The sequence below is a fragment of the Ambystoma mexicanum genome, chromosome 3q, assembly GCF_040938575.1.
Source record: "Ambystoma mexicanum isolate Mex_15411 chromosome 3q, UKY_AmexF1_1, whole genome shotgun sequence".
NCBI classification, from domain to species: Eukaryota; Metazoa; Chordata; class Amphibia; order Caudata; family Ambystomatidae; genus Ambystoma; species Ambystoma mexicanum.
Window position 1 is genome coordinate 1,057,799,824 of NC_090926.1, and position 22,423 is coordinate 1,057,822,246.

A 22,423-nucleotide genomic window follows, 5' to 3' on the forward strand; every position below is an offset into this window, starting at 1 on the left:
GTCTGAGCAGGGGGTCGGCCCCTGGGTCCTCCTGGTCCAAACAGGAATTGCCCTTTTCTTGTTTGCCCTTTTCTTGTTTGCCCTTTTCTTGTTTGCCCTTTTCTTGTTTGCCCTTTTCTTGTTTGCCCTTTTCTTGTTTGCCCTTTTCTTGTTTGCCCTTTTCTTGTTTGCCCTTTTCTTGTTTGCCCTTTTCTTGTTTGCCCTTTTCTTGTTTGCCCTTTTCTTGTTTGCCCTTTTCTTGTTTGCCCTTTTCTTGTTTGCCCTTTTCTTGTTTGCCCTTTTCTTGTTTGCCCTTTTCTTGTTTGCCCTTTTCTTGTTTGCCCTTTTCTTGTTTGCCCTTTTCTTGTTTGCCCTTTTCTTGTTTGCCCTTTTCTTGTTTGCCCTTTTCTTGTTTGCCCTTTTCTTGTTTGCCCTTTTCTTGTTTGCCCTTTTCTTGTTTGCCCTTTTCTTGTTTGCCCTTTTCTTGTTTGCCCTTTTCTTGTTTGCCCTTTTCTTGTTTGCCCTTTTCTTGTTTGCCCTTTTCTTGTTTGCCCTTTTCTTGTTTGCCCTTTTCTTGTTTGCCCTTTTCTTGTTTGCCCTTTTCTTGTTTGCCCTTTTCTTGTTTGCCCTTTTCTTGTTTGCCCTTTTCTTGTTTGCCCTTTTCTTGTTTGCCCTTCGCTTTGGATGCCCGGGCGAGAGATGCCCTTGATCTAAGGGTTAAGAGCAGGAAGGAAGAGGCAGGGCTAAGAAGGTGGGTGGTGCTTAGACCAGGTGACCTAGATCCACTTGCACCTGCTCCCCAGCTGCCCACATTTAAAAAATAGTTCTCGCCCACTTGAATGGGCTCCAGTTTACCAAAGCCCCACAGCTCCATACCATATCTTGCCACAGAAGCTGATTTGCCATGGTACATTTTCAGCACGACCCCCTTGCCTGCTTAAATCTTTGCGGCTGCTTCTCGACACGTGCCTCTGCCCCAAAATTTGAAGACAATCTCACTCCCAGATAATCAAAATGATTCACTCTTGGGATTGGCTTCACTTTACAGGTGATGGTTGAAAAGCTTGGAGACGCTTCCTCCCACAACAAACCATTACTGCCGATTTCCGGCATTTATCTTAAGTGTCTAGGAAGCAAGTGTAGTCATCCACCAAGCATTGTAATGATCTAGGGGTGCAGGCTAGTAAGACTGGCTCGTCAGTGTAGGCAAGTAAAGGCAAACGTCTATTGCCCAACCTAGAGAAGTCTGAGGAGGATTTCAGTAGATGTTCATATAAGCCATTAATTAGTATAAAAACAGAAAAGCAGGGGAGTCAGGACGCAGCCTGGCTGCACCCCACATTCCACCTGGAAAGTAGGAGTGCGTTGTCCACCGTCTCCACCAAAGTCCACCAAAGCATCTGGGCAATTCATGGCTCTGAGCACACTCCACATCCTAGCACGGTTGACCTCATCAAATGCGGTACTCGGATCCATGAAGGCGAATAAAGATTGGGTCCTCCTTGATGAAAAGCGAGTGTGCTACTACCAAATAAAGGTTCAGGACCTGATCTGCTGTCCCCTGTCCTGGCCTGGAACCCTTCTGAATAGGGGAAAAGATGTTTGAACTCTTGACCCAAGACTCTAGTTTTCCTAGAATAGCCTGTACCAAGATCTTAAACGCTGAATCCAACAAGTAAATCGGTCTATAGGACTCTGGCTTTTTCCTCTGTTGCTTTTTGTATATTGGATACACTGGCATAGCGGGGGCCCCTACAGCCCTGTGGTGCAAGGGGCCAGCTGCCACTTGTCCTGGTGGGGTGGGGGTGGGGGAGGGGCACGTGGACTTCAAAATGAAATGGTTTCTTTTTGAAGTCACTACGCCTTTATTTATTTTTTCATAAAAGGCAGTGACACTTCAAAAAGAAACTTATTTCTTTTTGAAGTTCGATGGCTCCCCTCCATGTCATGGAGTGGGGAGAACAGTATGACTTCAAAAAGAAAAGTTGGGAAATAATGTCTTTATGATGGCAGAGTAACTTCCAAAATTTATTTTTGCAGTCATAGCCTGCCACCCCATGACATGAAAGCCTCCAGCTCCTCTGCAATGAACAATGGATGTAAAAAAGGTGTGTGTGTGTTTTTATGATGATATGGGTGGCTGCCTGGGTGTCAATGTATGGTGAAAGGGCACACATGTAAATGTACGAGTGGCTGGGTGTGTGGGAGTGTATGGTGAATGGTGTCTGTGCTTTTGTTTGCATGGATTACTTATTGGTAATTACTCGTAGCCTTACTTTTCTTCATCCCTGTACTTGTGTATGAGGTAAGTGGCAGAGGGACCTGGAGGTAATGCCTGGCTTCGTTACCTGTAATCTCCATTACTCCTAGTACGTTGCCAGGTACCTAATACGTAAGCACCGGGACAAGGAAGAGGGACGTGGGTGTCATTCTGGGTGCGGTAGTCTAGGACGGCCCACAGTGTGGTGTGACATGTGAAATGTTGCTGAGTTGGGGGTGGGGTGGTGCTCAGCATGGCTTGCAGGGGGGGATAGATCAGCGCACCAGACCAAGAGGCGGGAATAGGGCCTCTGACTCAAACAGCATTAAATCCCAATATCAAAACATATTGCTATTAATGTTATGAGGACACTGGATACTCTCAGGAATTTGACAAAACGATTTGGTGGCTTTTGTTTGAAAGGGACCATCCAAGTGTATTGTTGCAGTTTGGTTCCCACTTTGTTGTACAGCATGTGTGCTGGCTTGGAACATGCTAGAAGCAGACTCGATTCGGATCGAACACATTAGCTGGAGAAAGTTACTGGGACTTTCTAACTCGGTTCCCATATCCAGTCATTAGACTGGAATTAAGTGTTCCCTCGTTGTTTGTGCTTGATATGATAAAGGAAGTTACACGTTCTATAAAAATGCATAAATGTACAGATCATTTTGTTTGGGTTTTGATGCATTCAGCCACTGACAGTTGTCATTGTGCATGGCTGAATTTAATTCACAAATCTGCAACTTAGTGTTACAGCTTTAAAAAAAGGCGATCACTTGGGATATAGTCTATAATCGTGAATTGGTGTTGGGTAAAAAGGCTACACACTTTCTTGTAAGATGGACTTATTATAATGGATTGCCCCGGCCATACCTTTTAAAATGTCTGTGCCCTAAATTAAGATGCCAATTTCTATAATTACGCCCAAATCAATTGCCATGTATGGCCGTAATTGGCCCTAGGATTGGCCTTCCTCTTGATAAGAGGAGATGTCTAATCTGTGATCAAAAGGAAGGGCAGGAAAGCGCTAGACACCTATTGCTTGGATGCCCTGAAATGAACAGTATTAGGCACTTTTATTTTAATCAGTTTGTGCATTAGCCCTTCATCAATTTGGATGATTTCTGGCTATGCATTCTTAGAGGCACCTAGGCATCCTTGGTTACAGCATTGATGGAGTTTTGAACTATTATTGAAGGAGAACTTTGCAAGGCCTAAACCTGCTCAGATTTGGCCCAGGGCATCAAGTTACCCAATGGTTTTAATCTTATTGATTAGTACTGCAGTAGTGATGGGGGGGGTATGATGTCCTGTATTATTTGTTTATTATATCATCCGAGAATGTGTATGCATTTTATTGATTTTCTTTTGATGCTTTCTAGTCCATGTGTGAAAAAGTAAATTTTTTAAAAACTATTAACACTTTCTAATAAAAATAATTTTAATGAACACCACCTTATCACTAAATACCTTATCTACTCTACTATAAATGTGATTGTAATGTGTGTGCATGTCCTTTGTCAGCGGTCTCCTGGGTGTTTAGCTCAGCCGAGGTTTGCCCTAGTTTGCCCATTTGCTACACATTTGACCATGTTTTTGGGGAAGGTCCTGCACATCACACACTTTCTTCTGAATATACACATCTATCCACCTCTTCTTCCCAGGTTGATACACTGGGGTTTTGCACATACACTGGGGTCTTGGCCATCCCCACCTATCTGCATGGTCTCTTTTGGCAACCACCAGTTCCGAGGATCAATCGCTAAATCTTTCTCCCATTATGTTTCTATTTTAGGACCTTCCCATTTGAAGTCAAATAAGCCTGTCCCTCTTAGGCAGCCTAAGCAGTGTGGATTGAGAGCCCTCCCAACTTTATGTGAACATTCTGTAGTGTAGTGCTTTGTATGTAGGATTTTGAACTGTATTAGCCTAACATTGCTAGTGATCCGTATCTCCCTGAGTCCCATTACTGCCTCTCTTCAATCATCTTCGTCAAAGAGCCCAAGTCAGCTTCCCACCTAGCCTGGAGGTTATTTCAACGGTCATGCTCTGAAACTCATTATTATTCAGTAGAACGTTGATTGTTTCTGGTAGATTACATCTTCTCCTAAATTGGCCTTTGGGGGACAAGTCCTGTAACTTGTTATGTACATGATTGGTGATTTATTTTTCTTTTTTTTTTTTTTTACTTCTTTTTTGCAGCTGTCCACCACTTATTAAAATGGGACCCCCATGTCTGTTAAGCAGAATTGTATTTTTTTGGGTTCTGCTATTCCATTTTGGGGGCCCATAACCCTTTGCTTTTTGCCCCTGGTCTTTTAGTATCTCAGGACCCTTTTTGCAGCCTATTGATGTCCCCCGGCCACTGCAACCTTTTTTTTGTATATGTTCTGTGGGAGGTCAGAAATGCGGGCACGAAGTTGTGGTTTTCTCAATGTTTGCCATTTCATTAAACGTTAAAAGGGGTGAGGTAAACGCCTATCTGTCCCTACATAGTCAACTAAAACTAAAGAAAGATGACCTAGTGTCCTAATGTCTCTGACCCTCCCATTACTACATATGACCAAAGTGTACATGGTAACTGTATTTGACTCCAGTTCAACGAAACAGTACAAAAGTTCAGCTTTTACAAAGTACTCCTTGTGACCAGGGCCTGGCTCACTTCCGCTGGATCAATTCAGGAAAACTCATGAAAATGTTTTGATTCAACAAAGTTCTGTTCATTTCAACACAAAATGTCTTTTCCATCCAGCGCTGCTTTTCACTTGATAAAGTAAATATCTCTTTCCCAAAACACCTATTCACAAACTAAAGCAATTGGGTTTCCTCCACGCAGTATCCTTCTTAAGATTGAATGAAATTTTAGAATGTCACAATTCATTTCCATAAAATGCTTTTGTCAGGATAGCACAGCAACTGTCTTTTGTGATAGCTCAGTTTGTCAGGATGATAAAACAGTTTCTTTCCACAACACTTTTTTTTTTATCACATCCACATCTCTTCAAAGCAAGTTTCTTTCCTGGTATACTCGCGTGCCAGGACTAACTAGAACTAGTCCCTTTCCAGTTTTACTCGCCTGCCTGGAAGACCTACTATAGTTGGTTTCCTCAGTTAATGGCAATTGTTGTTCCAAGTTTCTCCACACCAGTATCTCATGTGAGGAGGGTTGAACAATGTTTGCCCATCTTTATAGTCTCTTGGCTGTTGACAATGTGGGTTACACGTTTCCCCTTGTTGACCTCTCCTAAAAGGAGAATTGCGCCCTTTTTGACATCTTACTTCTTCATTATGGCTTCTTGGCTGTTGGCAATGTGGGTTGCATATTTCTCCAAGTTGAAATTTCACAAAAGGAGAATTGCCGCCCTTTTTGCCTTCTTATTCTACTTGCTCTGTATTCAAACTTATCAGTTATTAGAAAATTTTCAGCTCGGAGCGCCCTTGGGCTGTTTTGTCTTGCAGGACAACTCGCTGTCTTCTTTCGACGGCTATGCACTACTTCTTGCTGCTGTGTTGTCCCTCGGTGGATTGGCAATCCTGTTGACAGTGCTTCTGTACCTGTCGCCGCCTGCACAGACTTCCTATGGAACTCCACCAGCTCCGTCAGTTCCTGTCGTCCTCCAGCACCTGTGTCCGGTCGGGATCAAGTCTTCCACACAGCTGAACTTCTCTCCCCGCTGTGGACCCCGACACTGCTTCCTGCTGCACACATTCTGCAAAGCTGCACACCTTCTCTTCCCGCGTTGTCTTCTACTGGCATTTCAGCACCAACTGCTTCGGTAACTCTCCTGACTGCTTCTGCTACTCCTTCTTCCCACACCGGTGGCTCATTCCCAGGTTTAAATGTCCCACTCTGGTGCCTTGACTTCAGACAGCTAGACAGGCCTGTCCTTTCTGCAGCACTTTTGAGCCTCATTAACTCTGTCCCTCTTCCTCGTCCCATTACCACATGCATTCTGGATCTTGAAGTCCATAGTGGTTGTGGCTTTTTCATGTCTTTTTAGTTCTGATTGATTTGTGAAGTGAATGTAATCGGAGCTTGATGATTATGATATGTGAATGACATGTGATTTAGTATTAGGGCTAGGTCTTCTACCCAAGACAGAACCGTGATAATTATAGGATGTCACTTAAGTTTCTGAAGTATTAAACTCCCTCGGGACAGAAGAGGGTCTGTAGTCCACCACCGGCCTCACAGACTTGGAAGTAGCCTTCCTTGGAGGATCCACAACATCAGGAATCTCTGACGCTACATTTCGGGCAAAAAGTCCTGAAGTCGTCGAGAGCGCCGAAGGCTTCGGCGTCGACGGCTTCGGCAAGGGCACCGGCGGCACCGAGGGCTGATACGAAGGCACTGCTTCGACGTCCGTATCCGATGGACACGGCGCCGGTGTCCACGTAAAGTGAGATGAAAAGCTAACACCGGGTCAGAGGACGGACCTTGATCTAAAATGTCAGTTCGATCATCTTGCACAAAAGCTTCCGGAGGACTGGACCAGCCCAGATACTCCATGACACTAGCCATGAGTCTCCTGTAGGACGACTCCGCATGAGCCCCAGGCTCAGGCCTGCCAAATTCCACTTCCGGAGAAGTGTCCAAACCACTGGCATCATGAAGAGTGTGCCTCAACTCTTCCAAATGACTGCCTCCAGAAAAGACAGGAGCCTCATCAGGCTCAATAGGGTCCATATCAAAGTCTCACGGCGCCGTGTCCATCGGATACGGATGTCGAAGCAGTGCCTTCGTATCAGCCCAGGCAGCGTACCCCTACCATCCCTCCAGATGGGGACGACAAATGCTTCGATGGTTGGGCACGCAAGGTGTTTTCGGCGGGGAGTATGGTGTTGAAATCCGCCAACTCCACTTGTGCCTTGGCAATATTTTCACACATTCTGTGGAATTGTGTTTCCCTTGCGGCTGAGCATATTCCCGAAGGGGAAGAAAGGGATGGGTTCCTTGCTCTCGTGCAAGATGGTAAGGAAGCCATGTGTGAATCCCTTCAGTCGGGTTTGGACACGGCCAACAGTGTGAGCCGGTCCATGGCTGCGAGCACCGTTATACGCAGATTTGCGTGGTTGCGGAAGTCGGGTTTTGCCCCGGATGAGCAAGCCTGTCTTTTGAACATGCCCTTAGATGGCACACATTTGTTTGGCAGCAAGGCTGACGAGATCCTTGAGAGGTTACAGACCTCAAAAGCTGCAGCTAAATCTTTGAGCGCAGCTGTGCGGCAACCTCCGGCTTTTTGTCCTAGGGGACAGCAGTGGAGGGGGAGGTTGTTTTCGTTACTACTCCTCCTTTGGTAGAACGAGAGGAGCTGCCAGTCAAAGGGGTCAGCAGAAAAGTACCTGTGGTGGTCAGGGTGCCAAAGCCGCTCAGGCAGCTGCCGCAGCTGCTACAAAACAGTCAGGAGGCCATGTCCCATGGTTCGCCGGTTGGGGGCATACTGTCTCAGCAATCCGAAGAGTGGCGAGCCATTACTTCAGATGTGTGGGTTCTGGATACAGTAGCCCACGGCTACTGCCTTCCCTTCTTACAGCGGCCTCACGACAATCCACCGGGGAATCTCTCTTTGAAGCTTCCAGATCTGCCCCTTTTGCAGGAAATCTTGACCCTGCTAGAGAAAGGCGCTATAGAACTGGTGCCTGTAGCGGAGAGGAACAAGGGATGGTATTCCCCTTATTTTTTTTTATCCCAAATAAAGACAGGAGTTTGAGACCCATCCTGGACTTGCATTGCTTGAACAATCTCCTCATTAAGGACAGGTTCAAGATGGTCATTCTTTCTCAAGTTCTCCAGGCCCTTCAACTTCAGGTTTGGTTGGTGTCTCTGGACGTACAGGATGCTTACTTTCATGTGCCAATTCATCACAAGCACAGAAAGTACCTGAGGTTTGCAGCTGGCGACTCACACTTTCAGTTTCGGGTCCTGCCATTCGGAATGACTGCCGCCCGAGGGTCTTCACCAAGCTAATGGTGGTGGTGGCAGCGTATCTCAGGCGAGGGGGGATTCACATCTACCCCTACCTGGACGACTGGTTAATCGTGCGCGTTCTACCGGGCAAGCATTGGCTCACCTCGGTCTCACCTGCCGTTCCCTCCACAGGTTGGGCTTCTCCCTCAGTTTCAAGAAGTCGCATCCATCTGACAAATTCCCAACAGCTTCATTACATCGAGCATTGTTTGGGAAAGTGCTCGCCTCCCAAGGTGAGGGCTCATCACATTGTGCAGATGGTGGACAAGTTTCAACATGCCCAGAGTCGCCCGGCTTTCGAATTCTTAAGGTTGCTCGGCCTCATGGCATCCTGCATTTTTCTGGTGCCAGAGGCCAGGCTGAGGATTAGATCCCTGCAATGGATCCTCAAGATGCAGTGGTCGCAGTTCTCGGTCAAGATGTCGGATCCCGTTCAGATTCCATTTTCGGTCTCCCAGGATCTTCTGTGGTGGGCCAATGAAGGGAAACTGATGAAGGGGGAGCCGTTTTGGCAACTATGGCCGGAGGTGACTGTAGTGATGGATGCTTCCCGCACAGGATGGGGCGCTCATGCCAATGACTTGACCGCCAGCGGTCGTTGGTCTCTGTCGGAGTCCAAACTCCACATCAACCTGTTAGAGCTGAGAGCAATCAGGCTAGCCATGAAGGCTTTTCTGCAGTCTGTGCGGGGGAAGAGTGTCCTGATTATGACGGGCAACACAGTGGCCATGACGGACAACAGTGGCCATGCATTGCTTCAACAAAAAAAAAGGGGGGGGGAGGGTCACTCCCGTTGGGCAGAGAGGTAATGCAGCTCTGGTTCTGGGCCATACAGCAGGGAATTGCACTCTCGGCAGTTCATCTGGCCGGAGACGAAAATGCAACGGCGGTCGCTCTGAGCAGGCAGAGCACGATCTCTCACGAGTGGGAGTTGGCTCAGGAAGTCCTTCTGGAGATCTTCACCCTTTGGGGAACCCACAAGTGGATCTCTTCGCCACCAGTGCCAACCGGAAGTGCGAGAGATTGTGCTCAAGGGAATTTCCTCCGAGAGGAGCCTTAGGAGATGCATTCGTAGTGGATTGGTCATTCCCACTGCTGTACTTGTTTTCTCCAGTCCCCGTCATTCCTCAAGTTTTATGGAGGTTCGGATCCCACATGATCCTCATTGCTCCGGATTGGGCCAGGAGAGCGTGGTACCCGGACCTTCTGGAAATGTCCACCTGCCCTCCACGCCGTACAGTGTAGTCTGTCAAGGAGGATCGAGTGATTGATGGTGTCAAATGCTGCCGAGAGGTCAAGAACAAGTGCTGCATATCCTTCAGAGTCTGCAGAGACTTTGAGGTCATCCCAGATCGAGAACAGTGTGGTTTCTGTTCCGTGGCATGAGCGGAAGTCTGATTGCATGGGGACTAGGAGGAAGTTGTTGGATTCAACTAAACTGTTGAGCTGTGAGTATGCTGCGTGGTTTGTGAGCTTTCCCAAGAAGCGGATGTTGGAGATGGGTCTATAGTTGATTGATTGGGTCGAGGGTTGCTTTGTTTAGAAGGGGTTTGACATGCACGGTTTTTAAGGGTTCTGGGAAGATGCCGGAGGTGAGCGAGTCATTAATGAAGGATCTTGCCAGTTCTCCTGCACAAGTGGAGGTGAAGATTTCTTTCAGGAGAGAGGCGGGGCACAGGTCAAGGGTGGAGTTGAAGCATCGACTGCTGGATACTAGTTGGCGAATTCCTCGATCGATATAGGGTTGAAAGAGCGAGCAGAAAAGGCTTCCGGGGGGGGGGGGGGGTGGCAGGTGGGTGGGGCAGTAGGGGATGTTGGATTCTTGTTTCTTGAATATCACGTGTTTGGCGGGGGGGTGATGTTGGAAAGTTTGGTATTAAGGGCAGCCGTTCTGTCTAGGGCTGTGTTGTGGAAGTGTTCAGAGAGGCAATTGCATAGCGTGTGTTAAGAGGTGATCAGGCAGAGATGATTCATAAATTCCATGATAATTCTGTGGAGCTCTTTGCTGCTGTTTGCTGTAGGATTATTTTATTGTCCTAGGCTTTTTTTGGCCTTTTGGATCTCTGATTTGTAGTTTCGGTGATGGTGGGCGAACACCAACTTGCTTAGAGAGATTCTGGCGGCTTGCCATTTGCGCTCAAGTGAGCGATTGGGTTTAGAATGCTTTCAGGTGGGGGTGAACCACTTGTGGGCTGGCCCTTTGTCTGATGCAGAAGCGTTGCAGGGGGTAAGAGGAAGGAGTCAGTTGTTTAGTCTGGAGTCAAAGGATTCAGTGAGTATGAGTCTAATTGTGGCCGGGAATGCAGGGAGGGTGCTCAGCAGGGCTTCAGCCAGGTCAGGTAGTATGTTGACATTGTTCCAGCATTTGACATCACATGGAGCAACAGAGGGGAGGGACTTGGGAGGTGGGTGGTGTGCGGAGATAGAAAGGTAAGGCTGAGTGGTCTGTCCATAGGAGAGGTTGGGGTGGACGCCTACACGAGGTCGGAGTTTCCAACCTGAGGGCAAAAGGCAAACTGGCCATTTTGAGCAAATGGTGCTCAAATCGTCATTATGCAGTCAAAAAAGATGGTGTACAGTAGTGAACCGGAGAAAGTTGTAAAACATGATTCACTGCCACCAGCCTGTCCTAGGCAAATCATTCGGCATAACAATATTTCCAGACAAGGATATGCAAAGTTCCCCAGCAATACTACACTTAAGATGCTGTGTTTTACAAAACGAAAACATAAAGGGGAGAATCCATCTCCCTACACTGAAAGTCGTATGGACTGATCAGTGCCTCTAAAATGGATGTGTTCTGCATGTAAGGGATGCAGAAAAGGATTTACTTGCCTCCAAAGTCAGCAATAATTCCAAACATCAGAAAATAAATGTTGGATCTCACTATCGGAACACCATGTCGGTTACTACTTTTGACACACATACAAAGGGCAACTAACATTGCCAGGTTACTGGACTTTACAAACATGATTACAATAGTTTAGGGCTCTCTTTTAGGGCCACACATGGGGCAGCCATAACTTAAGTTAGCACTGTCACTAGCCACTAATTATAATACACGGTCTGGGTGAGGTTACTCGCCAAGGGTGACTATGGGGTACCATTGCTTTCACAAAGACCAGTTTGTAAAGAGTCTTGTCCTCCGGTATTGTGAGAAATCTAGGGGTATAAGCCCATTTGGACCCCGAGTATCCTCTATTTGGGTGTCCAGGGCATGGCCATCGCCTTTGGATCCAAACCCTGGGGGTGGACCAGTGAGGGAGGATCACCTGGGTAGGTGAGTCCGGGGTCATTCTCATGGCAATACACTAGGCGAGACCCGGTAACCGCCTCTCACCCATTATCCACAAGAACACAACTCCTCTGTCTTTTTAGGGTATTTTCTAATGCACAACATCTGCCCTCCCCCCATTTTTGCATAATACTGAGAAGAAGAGGCAACCTGGAGGGGTGAGGATTACCAGTGGGGAAAAACATCACTAAGACACAGAAGACAACTACAACACTCTGACGGCAGGCTGTCCCCTTAATGAAGTAAGGCAAGGACAGGCAGACTCAACCCTAATCACACACCTACTGCCCATTAACCTCATACAAGTGCTTAAAGGGAGGCTGCTGAGAGAGAAATGTCTGATGCAGTTGGGAGTGCAAGAAGAAGGCTGCAATGCTGAGACCGGCAGAGGATCCCTCTTCAAATCCCAAATACCAAAAACAAGCTGGGAAGAGACTGGGAGCCATCGGGTGAATCCAGAGGACGACAGCGTGCGGAGATGCTGGCCCAGTGAGAAATGAGGACTACAACGTGTCACAGGGGCCGTGTCTCCTATGTGTTGGACTCAAGCAACCAGAACCTTGCTGTTGAGGTCCGGACAATTGCTTGTTGCCTTGGGGCCAGTGCTGATAGGTTATTTATAACGCGCTTAATACCCAGAGGTTTCTATGCGCGGACCCGGGGATCGAACCTGTGGCGCTCCTTGTTGTCTTGCTTCCAAGGCTAGCACGTTGCCCCTGAGCTATTCTCCCGAGACAAGTGGTGAGACCCAGACCTCTTACCCATGCCAAAGGCCGGAGCCGCTGACCTTGCAACGCTGCCTGCTGAGTTTGATCAAAAGAGACTGGGAGAGACTCAGGCGAGCAGGTGGGAAGCGTAGCACGTGAGGGAAGGCACCAAGTAAAGTGGGCAAGTGGCCCAAACCCAAAAAAGGAAGGTGAAAGTTGATGAAAAGTGCATTCTGGGACATGAAGACCAAAGATTCTTAAACCTTGTAAATGAAGTTGGTCTGAGACTGGCAGAGGGAGATCAGCTAAAGCTGAGAGCTTTTTGTTAAAGCAAGTTTGAGTTGAATTGAAATTGGCCCGATCCCGGCAGAGGGAGACTAATTGAACATTGTGTTAAAGGGATCTGAGCCCAACTGAGGGTGATCCGAGATCTGAGCCCAGCTGAGGGGGATCCGGGGTGAACCATGAATCACCCGAGAAAGTGATACCTAAAAGATAATAAGAGCCAAAGTATCCGAGTGACACCATGTGAGTGAACACGATATCGGAAGTCTCTGTAAAATGAAACCGAAGTCCCTGAAGTGAAGGGACGTGATGTGAACAGTGAAAAGCAAACGCAACTAAAAGCCAAAATGGGGAAATGACCAAGTAGAGGAACAGTGAATAGAATCCCCAAGAAGGCTTGTTTGAAACAGTGGAATGGTCATGTATGGGATTAAAGCAAAACCATATAGTTTCGAAAGTCTCAGACGGTAAAGCAAAGTGAATCTGGAAGTAAGAAGGTTTGGGAAGGATATTAAGTTTCAACTATGTAAGCCTGAAAGAGAAGCAAACTTTAAATATTATTTTGCACTCCATGGTATTCTACGAATAAGAGACTTTTAAGGGGAAATACTTTGTTTCAGAAGGCTATGGTGTTTGTTCTGAACTGCACCCTCTTCCTGGAGAAGCCAAAGTGTGTGCTAAGCTCGAGTGTGCCACTTTGCCCCGTGCTGAAAACGTGGGGAAGAGAGGCCAGCGGCCTGAACATCCTGACATATCATTTTGTGAATGCTTCTTTATTTTTTCGTAAACACCGTTTCCCCACACTGTTGTATTTAGAGGTAAGGATTGGCAATAGGTTTATTAGTATAGGCACTTTTATTTTGACAAGACACCACTAGGACTGTGTTGTTGTTATTTGATGGTCGTAGCTTGCTCCCATCTGTAGATTTAGGTTCAATAAACACCCTGGAACTTTGGTCACTTGTCTGTTTTACTGTTGATACCATGCCTTTCTTACAGTATCCGGTCTCTTCACTTTACCAGAATACAGCCACTTTCTGATGCTTGTGGATCTACTGTGCATAAAATCCAACATCTAGTGGTAATTGCAGAGTATTGCCTCTTTTTTTCTCGAAGATTGAAAGGGACTTCGACATGGGCGTGACTGTAACACTACCCCTAAAGTGACGTGTAGTGTACCCAAAATCCCTCTCACGTCAAGGTCCCACCAGATTGTTATTTTCCGCCAAAGTAGTTGGTCGCTTATGCAGAGCTCGTAAGAGTTTATATTGCCATATCTATTCCCATGGCCTACAGTCGTTTAGTGAACTTCGACCATCATCTCGACGGTTGTATCGTGGGTTTGCCAATGCATACATCTACAACTGCTCGGAGACTGTTCATCGCGTGGCCTTGGCCCTCAGGTCTGGCCTTTACAGTAGGGAGAGTGGGGTCCTGTTACTTTTCTTATCTCTGAGAATGCATTCCTTTCACCGCTCTCCTTTTCCTCACGGTCTGGCTGCCACTAGCCTCTGCTATGGGGAGGACTCCTTTTGACTTCTGCCCATCTTGTAACGTCAAATTTCCCTGGAAAGACACCCATTGCCAATGCAACAGGTGTCTTCCTCGTGACCTAAAACGCTGAAAGACAGGCGGATTGAGCGGTGGATGGCCTACGCTATGCAGACCATCAACCTTTCCGCAGAGCTTACACGCTCCCATGTCCCCAGCCCGATAGGCAGGCTGTCGGCATTGTTACGGGGAAGTCACCCCGGTGACTAGGGCACCCACACACCACGTGTACCTAAGCACACAACCCAGAAGACCTCATCGACGAGTTTGTCAGCGGTGCCTTCCGAGCCTCACGGTTTCGGCGCCCTCTACGCAACCATACCCACAGCATGCAAATGGGCATAAAACTTCCTCTGGAACGGGTGGTTCCCTTAAAACTCCCACTACCGTCAACCTGCTGTCCAAAGGTGCTCGAGTGATGAAGGACTCAGTGGTGTCACCGACCGTGGTAGCACCTACAGCCGTGCCATAACCATCTACGCCGTCAATAGTGCTTCCGAAGCTCCGCGAGAAGCTTTAGGTTACCCTTTCAGCGTCCTGGAATCCAGGGAGACCCCTCTTACCCGGGGGACTATTCTTTTCTAAGGCCTTACATAAGGGTTCCCACATTCTAAGCAGCCTTTTCCACTCGCTGGCCCTTCAGCTTCCTCAGTATGGACCAGGGAGAGGTTTGAAGAGTCTATGGCTAAGATGGCTGAGTGCATCAACTTTTCAGACTGGTATGACTGCCTTGATGAGACGTAGGAAGTGGACTCATGTCCCATCCCCTCTAAATCTAGGAAACTTCCCTCCCCCGTTGCATAGTTTCCCTCTTTGGAGGAACCACAGGAACAATGCGTTAATATCTTTGGGTACGACCCCGAGGACCTGGACCAGGATGTTTTCTTACAGAGGTTTTGATCTTTATGACCAAGACCCAGTCTATCGAGACCCAGACTGGGATCAGGCGGATGACCAGGGCTCGTGTCACACACCGCCATATAACATTGATCCAGACATCGTCTGTCTCGATCCCTCCGCTACTCCGCTGCAGAGAGATTCGTTACCAGTTGACGACCAAATGCTGTTTAACTCCTTCTTAAAAAGAGCAGCCAACCATTTTAAGATTGCTACTCACGAAGCCGCTCCTGACTTGGACTTCGTGGAGGACATCCTCAAGGAAAAGACTCTGGTTAGCCAAGCCATTCCCTTATTAGATTCCATTAAAAGATGTCTGGCTCCTTCCTTACTGTCCCTTCCCTAGCACAGGCAGTTAATCCTGGTGTAGAAAAATTGTTTCGCCCAACCGCCTCTTATCCCCTCTACATTAGGGGCCACGCCACTCCGGATTCCTTGGTCGTAACAATCACTCGCAAGTAGGCAGGGGTACCACTGTCCTCTGCAGAATCCCCTCCTGACAAGGATTGTAAAAAAACTTTACGCCCTTAGTAAGCACATCACTGCCTATGCAGCTTACACCACAGGGATTGCTAACAACACCACGTTCCTTGCGAGCTAGTGATGTTCATTGGGGCCTTGTACAGGATGGCCTTCAGGAAGTTCCAGAGACTACCCGATCACGCCTGCTGGCGGTCGTGGCTGAAGGCAGACAAGTTACCCAGAATATCCTGAGCAACGCTCTGGACTCGGCCGAAACAGCAGGTCGCACACTTGCCCAGGGAACCCTACTCAAGCGGCATGCGTGGTTGAAGAACTCCGGGTTCAAACCTGAAACGCAAGCCTCTTTAATTAAGAAGCCTGTGGAGGAATCCAACCTATTCGGGAAGGAGGTTGACGATGGCCCTGGAAACGGCAAAAAAGGAGCATGAGACATTAAAGTCACTTAGCCAGATTTTGGCTAAACTCTTAATCCAGCGCAGCTGGCTTGAACACCCGCCGGTCCTTTTGCGGCTAATCCCTCTCCCGCTCGCCCCAAGGTCAGTATGGCTGAAGGGAGGGCAGGGGGGGTGCTGTTACCTGGAGTAATACCAAGGGCATCAATCCTATTGATTGCTCTCCTAAAAACATTGCCCTTTGCCTAACTCACCTGTTCGATCCGGGACAGGTTTTGAATTCTCTAAAGGTCCACTTAGCCACTCTTTCGGCGGACACCAGGGCAAGGTATCGTGGTGGAAGATTCTTGTGATAACCCAGCTCCTGGATGGGACCTGAAAGTGGTTCTTACCAGACTAATGGGACCCCCCTTTTAACCATTGCACAAGGCTAGCCTTAAGGCACTCGCCTACAAGACTGCCTTTCTAGTGGCCATCACCTCTATAAGGAGAGTTAATGAACTGCAGGCCCTTTCAGTTCAGGACTGCTTTGCCATGATTCACAAGGACATGGTGGTTTTGCGCACACACCCACGTGCTCCAATTTATTTCAATGTAAACCAGTCCATAGAACTGGCCACCTCTTTCCAAAACCCCACTAACATTGCAGAAAGGAGCCTCCACACACTAGAGCAGTAATTTCCGATCTGGAAAAGACGAAGCCACTTAGAAATACAAACCAGTTCTTCATATCAGTGGTAGAGAAGGGGACCCTGTCTCTTGGGCAGATATTTCCACGTGGCTCGTAAACTGCATCACACTGTTTCTCTCTTACCAAGAGAGATCTACCCTTCACGCCTACAGCTCACTCGACTCGGTGCACATGGGCTGCTATAGCATTCATTGCAAATGTTCCTCTAGATTTCATTTGCAAACCAGCAACCTGGAGTTCTGTGCGCACGCTTACACAACACTACTGCCTAGATATACACTCTAGGTCTGATTCTCAGGTGAGACAAGCGGTGCTAAGACATCTCTTTGCTACTGTTCCTTTACACATCCCACCATCATCTCTGGGTACTGCTTGTTAGTCTGTGCACAGCATGTGATTCTAAGTAGATCCAGAAGCAACAGAAGACGTACCCATAATCGTATTTCTGATGATTTTATCTGCTTAGATTCACACGCGCCCACCCTTCCTTTCTTCTTGGAGTAGAAGGAACATAGACTTCTTACACCTTCTCTCTTCTGTACTCGCTCACACAAACTATAAGGCTCCCTGACGGTCGAAACAAACAACCAGCAGAACCTCGACATGTGAGGTATTTTGGGTGCACGACACGTCACATTAGGGATAGTGTTAGTCACGCCCATGTCAACGTCCCTTTCGATCTTTGAAGAAAGATGCAATTCGAATGGATTGAGTCCTTCAAGGTATTCCACATCTTTGACATGTAATGTCACAGCTGTGTACTTCGAAAACATTTTTCACTGGATGTTATAAATGGGACACACGTTGCCCGGAGCCTCAGTTAAGTTTTTTCCGCAGACGTGTTTGCTTTGGAGACTCAGAGCGCCTCGTGTATCCCTCGTGAATATGTCTTCTTCTACCCCGCGACTCCGCAGTCTGTTTTTAAGACTTGCCTGGATTGCAAGTCGATAATGTCGAATACGGACCCGCATCACATTTGTTTGTGGTGTTTGGGTGAGAGACATGACACCGACGACTGTTCCAAATGCCAGTCGCTGACTGCTAAGGCCTTGCGGCAGCGTAAGGGGAGGCTCCAGGTAGGTAGGGGTTCCAAACCTACTAAGTCTCGTAAAACTGCTAAGGGGATGTCCACCGACAATTCGAGGGGTGACTCTCCACGTCGGAATGAGTCCCGGGGATCTTGATGCCGGAGTGGTTCCCGGCATTTGTCCTTGTCTCTGCATTCCAGGAAGCGGTGTCACCGGTCGCCTTCCCCGTCCTCCTCGAAGGATGGTGCCGTGAGGAAAGTGGCTTGTCTTACTAAGTCCTCGACTCCGGAGGAATGGGCAGCCTTCAGGGAACAGATGCTGGCGATTTTCTAATCCCAGGGCACAGTTCTGTCCGCGCCTTTGGAAGAAGCTGGCAGGGAACGGTCTTGATCCGTGGCTCGTGCGCCTCCGGGCTCACGTCCTCAGCGCGATTCTCATTGCGAAACTTCGAGGTCCCGTTCGGACAAGGTTCAGGCTGATCGCCTGAGACGTGCTTCCAGGTCTCGGTCCTCGTCCCTGGCGAGACTGCAGAAATCTGGCAAGGGCTCGAAGTCGGCGTCGTGGGATACGGATGTCGAAGCTTTGCCTTTGCACCATCCCTCAGCGCCGTTCTCTTCACCGAAGACATCGGCCACCTCAACGCCTTCGGGGCCTTTTGGACGGAATGTGCTGTAGGTCCCTGGTACTGTGGATCCTCCAAGGAAGGCTACTTCCGAGTCTGTGAGGCCTGTTAAGGATTCCAGACCCTCTTCTGTCCGAGACAGGAGTTTTTTTGCCCTCTAGATGACATATGAGAATGATGACCCTGTTGAGCCTGATGTGGCTCCTGTCTTTTCCGGGGACAGTCATTTGGAGGAGTTACGGCAATCTCTTCATGATGCCAGTGGCTTGGACTCTTCTCCTGAGGTGGACTTTGGCAGACCCAAGCCTGGGGCTCATGCAGAGTCGTCCTACAGGAGACTGATGGCTAGGGTCACAGAGTATCTTGGTTGGTCTAGTCTTCCAGAAGCGTTTGTTCAGGATGACTTGACAGACATTTTGGATCAAGGTCCGTCCTCTGACCCGGTGTTACCTTTTCATTTGACATTGCAGAAAAGGGTGGCAGCTGCTTGGCAGACACCGGAATCTCTTCCGGCAGTTAACAAATCATTAACAAAAAAATACTGCCCTTTCGGTAGTGACCCCAGCTACCTTTCCTCTCACCCCACTCCCGAGGGTTTGGTGGTTAAGGCGGCTACAGCCACCTCGAGGCAGGTGACGTACCCTACCATCCCTCCTGATAGGGACCACAAATGCTTCGATGGTTGGGCATGCAAGGGGTTTTCTGCGGGGAGTTATGGCGCTGAAGTCGGCCAACTCCACTTGTGCCTTGGCAAGATTTGATGAGATGAGAATGGGGTGGTGGACGCTCTGAGCAGGCAGAGCACAGTCTCTCACGAGTGGGAGTTGGCTCAGGAAGTCCTTGTGGAGATCTTTGCCCTTTGGGGAACCCCACAAATGGATCTCTTTGCGACCAGTACCAACCGGAAGTGCGAGAGATTCTGCTCAAGGGAATTTCCTCAGAGAGGAGCCTTAGGAGGCGCATTCGTAGTGGATTGGTCATTCCCACTTCTGTACGGGTTTCATCCGGTCCCCGTCATTCCTGTTAAGGCGATTGCGGAGGTTCGGATCTCACATGATCCTCATTGCTCCGGATTGGGCCAGGAGAGCGTGGTACCCAGACCACCTAGAAATGTCCATCTGCCCTCCACGCTGTCTTCCCTATTGAGAGGATCTGCTCTCGTTAGGGGGGAGGAGGGGAGGCGGGGGGGTTGAGGGGCTTGGCAGGCTCCCACCCACGTGCCTGACCTCTTTTGGGCTGCTTAGACGAGCCTAGCCAGCCACCCAAGTACTGGACCAGCAAGAATGCACAAAGTTTCTCCTTTGATTTCCCAATTTCTTAAAGGGCTCACTAATGTGTTCCTGTCGTTTCAGGTGCTGGTTTGGGATCAAAATGTGGTCTTGAAATTTCTGATGGGTGCTCCATTTGAACCTTTGCACTCTTGTCCTTTGAGACTATTGTCTTTCAAGACGGTGTTCTTAGTTGCGGTAGTTACGTGAGTGAATTGCAGGCACTTTCATTGAAGCCACCCTTTATTTACTGTGCTCCACAAGGATAGGGTTGTACTGAGGATACGTCCTTCCTTTGTACCTAAGGTAGTGTCTGAGTTTCATTTAAGCCAGAAAGTGGTACTTCCTGCTTTTTATCCTCCTCATCCTGGTAAGGAAGAGGAACGACTCCATAGGTTGGACCCTAGGAGAGCTCTGAGCTTTTATATTTCTTGGATGTCCAGGTCGGAGTGGATGATCAACTCTTTGTGGGGTATGCTGGACACCGATTGGGCCAGGCTGTTACCAAACAGACCTTGTCCAGGTGGATTATCCTCACCATTACTGAATGTTACCGATTGGTGGGCAAGGTCCCTCTTGAAGGGTTGCGAGCTCATTCCACAAGCCATGCAGCGGGGAGTTCCTATTGGGAATATTTGTGACGCAGCCACATGGGCTTCTATCCACACCTTTGTTAAACATTACTCCCGGGATATGCTCCATGGTCAAGATATGGCCTTTGGTAAGGCAGTTCTTTATTCTGCCATCTGATTGGGTATTCTGAATTCTTTTCCCTCCTCCATTTTCTGGTACTGCTTTGGGAGTCTGTCAAAGATGTGAAATACGTTGGAGGACACAATCCATTTGAAGAACAAGTTACTTACTAACTGGTAACATTCTTTCGATTGGCTGTTCCTCCAACTTATTCCAAATCGCCCTCCCAGCCTGCCCCTCTGGAGAATTTCCTATGCTATTGCAGCTTAAGTTTCCGCAAGGCTATGTGCAGTCGAGCAGGCATTGGATATGTGCTTGTCACACGTTATGGAGGAAAAAACATAAACTGAGGCTACAGGCACTCTGCGTCCTATTTATAACATCCGGCGCTCTCGATGGAGGCCTTCGAGGGACATCGACCCGTCGCCATCGACGCAGGACACCCTCTGACGAAAAAGTTTCCGATGTACACAGCTGTGGACATTACATGTCATAGATGTGGAATACGTTGAAGGAACATCCAATCGAAAGAACGTTACCAGTTGGTAAGTAACTTGTTTTACTACGCGATTACCACTATGTTGGACTATATGCACAACATGTGAATCTAAGCAGGTACAATCATCAGAAATGCGATTAGGGTGCATAATGTATGTTGTTTCACAGTAGTGACTTCTTAATTTCATCATTGAAATGTGCACCCTCTGGTCCTTTTTCTGTGCTGGGGCTTTGTAGCAGATGTTTTGTTGATCTTTCCAGTGGCACAACTAGTAAGAAATTGTTTCAACAGTTGATTTTTTAGTAAGTTAGACCTGTTAAAAAAGAGCCATTCAACTGGAATCCTTTTTCCACAGTGCCGAAACACTCGCTGGCACGCTACTGCAGTATATTGTTGGTCTGTGGAACAGCGTGGATCAGAAACCAGAGCATTTTTATTACACTTGCTCTTTGTTTATCTGCACTTTTCCTTGGTTTTTGATTTCTTTTTTTCAAGGGAAGACATTAGAGATTTGTTTTTAGCCTCTAACCAGTTGCTTAATTAAGTTAATAAAATAACATTTTGTGTAGCACCAAATGCTGCAATCTAAAAAAATGTAATTGGTGGCGTTATTACCCACTTTAATGTGTACATTTCCTCAACCTCGAACCTTTGAGCCTATGACTACAGATTGCATTCAGATGTCTAATATGAGGACTGAACTCGCTGAGCTATCCTATCGGTTTGGTTGTTCATAATTGGTAGCAAAAGAAAATGATTTTCAAATAGGCATATGTATCGAACATATTTTTATAAAAGGGTGGTTTCCTTTTATTAACCCGAGTTGGCTCACAAAGACAGATATTCACTTTTTCAAGATCCCATGATGGTGGTGTGTATCAATACAAGGAGTGCCATCAGAAAAAACAATGATTCATTGTGTCGAGTTCCAGTTATTCCCACCTCCCACTCTTACCCTCCGACCCCCAACCTGTAAACTGACAAGACTGGGATGATGCTGTAGTGCTCAGCCAGTGGCTATGCTGTATTTGCTTCTCTGTTGGTACTGCAGAATTTGGCTGTGCTATCTGGAAAAGACATAAATAATTTGGCACCCCATCCTAATACGAACACATCATGCACCCTTGTGCAAATTCGTTTTTACCATCTATTAGTAATCTATACCATGGAGCCTCGTAAGATGAAAATGTGCTTCTTAAAATGTTTGAATGTGTCATTTGTTCTTAACTCCCCTCTCAGGTCCTGGAGTCTGTGGTGAAGAACTGTGGACAGACTGTGCATGATGAGGTGGCCAATAAACAGACCATGGAGGAGTTGAAGGAGCTTCTGAAGGTAGAGTGCTTCTGAGGAATGTGCTTTTGATCTGCCCCCTCCCGACAGATTATGAAGGATAAGGAAGAGCCTTGAGCGCACAGCACGCTGATGGGGATGAGGAGAATGATCACTGGTTCCAGGAAACAATCTTGGAGGGAAGAGGGGATGGAGTATTCTGGAGTCCACTCAAAAGCTGGTGTTGTATAGCTAGGGGTGTTTCTTGCATGTGTGAGACCATTAGTTCTATTTTGTCACTTGTGTGCATTGTCCATGCATTAATTTATTTTTCCACACTTGGTTACCAACTTTCCATGGTTTGTGATGGCAAAAGTTCCATTATATGGCACGTAGCCCTGGGTGTTTCTGTACCCCTGACATTGTTGACCTATCTTTTCCTTGTTGAGCCAATATATGTAGCCTCTTAATGGGCACAAATACCAATTGACCGGGCCCCACTGTGGCATAAGTTGGTGATGTGGAGGCTGCCG

The 22,423-nt window shown here is 47.7% G+C and overlaps 1 protein-coding gene across 4 annotated transcripts in view; it reads left to right on the forward strand.

The window, feature by feature from the left end:
* Nucleotides 1-22,423, forward strand: part of HGS (hepatocyte growth factor-regulated tyrosine kinase substrate) — a 793,272-nt gene that overhangs the window by 41,127 nt on the left and 729,722 nt on the right. For all 4 annotated transcript variants that reach the window (XM_069655261.1, XM_069655264.1, XM_069655262.1 and 1 more), the window contains exon 4: nucleotides 21,861-21,953. In XM_069655261.1, the coding sequence (XP_069511362.1) occupies nucleotides 21,861-21,953 (93 nt within the window). The remainder of the gene's footprint in view (nucleotides 1-21,860; nucleotides 21,954-22,423) is intronic.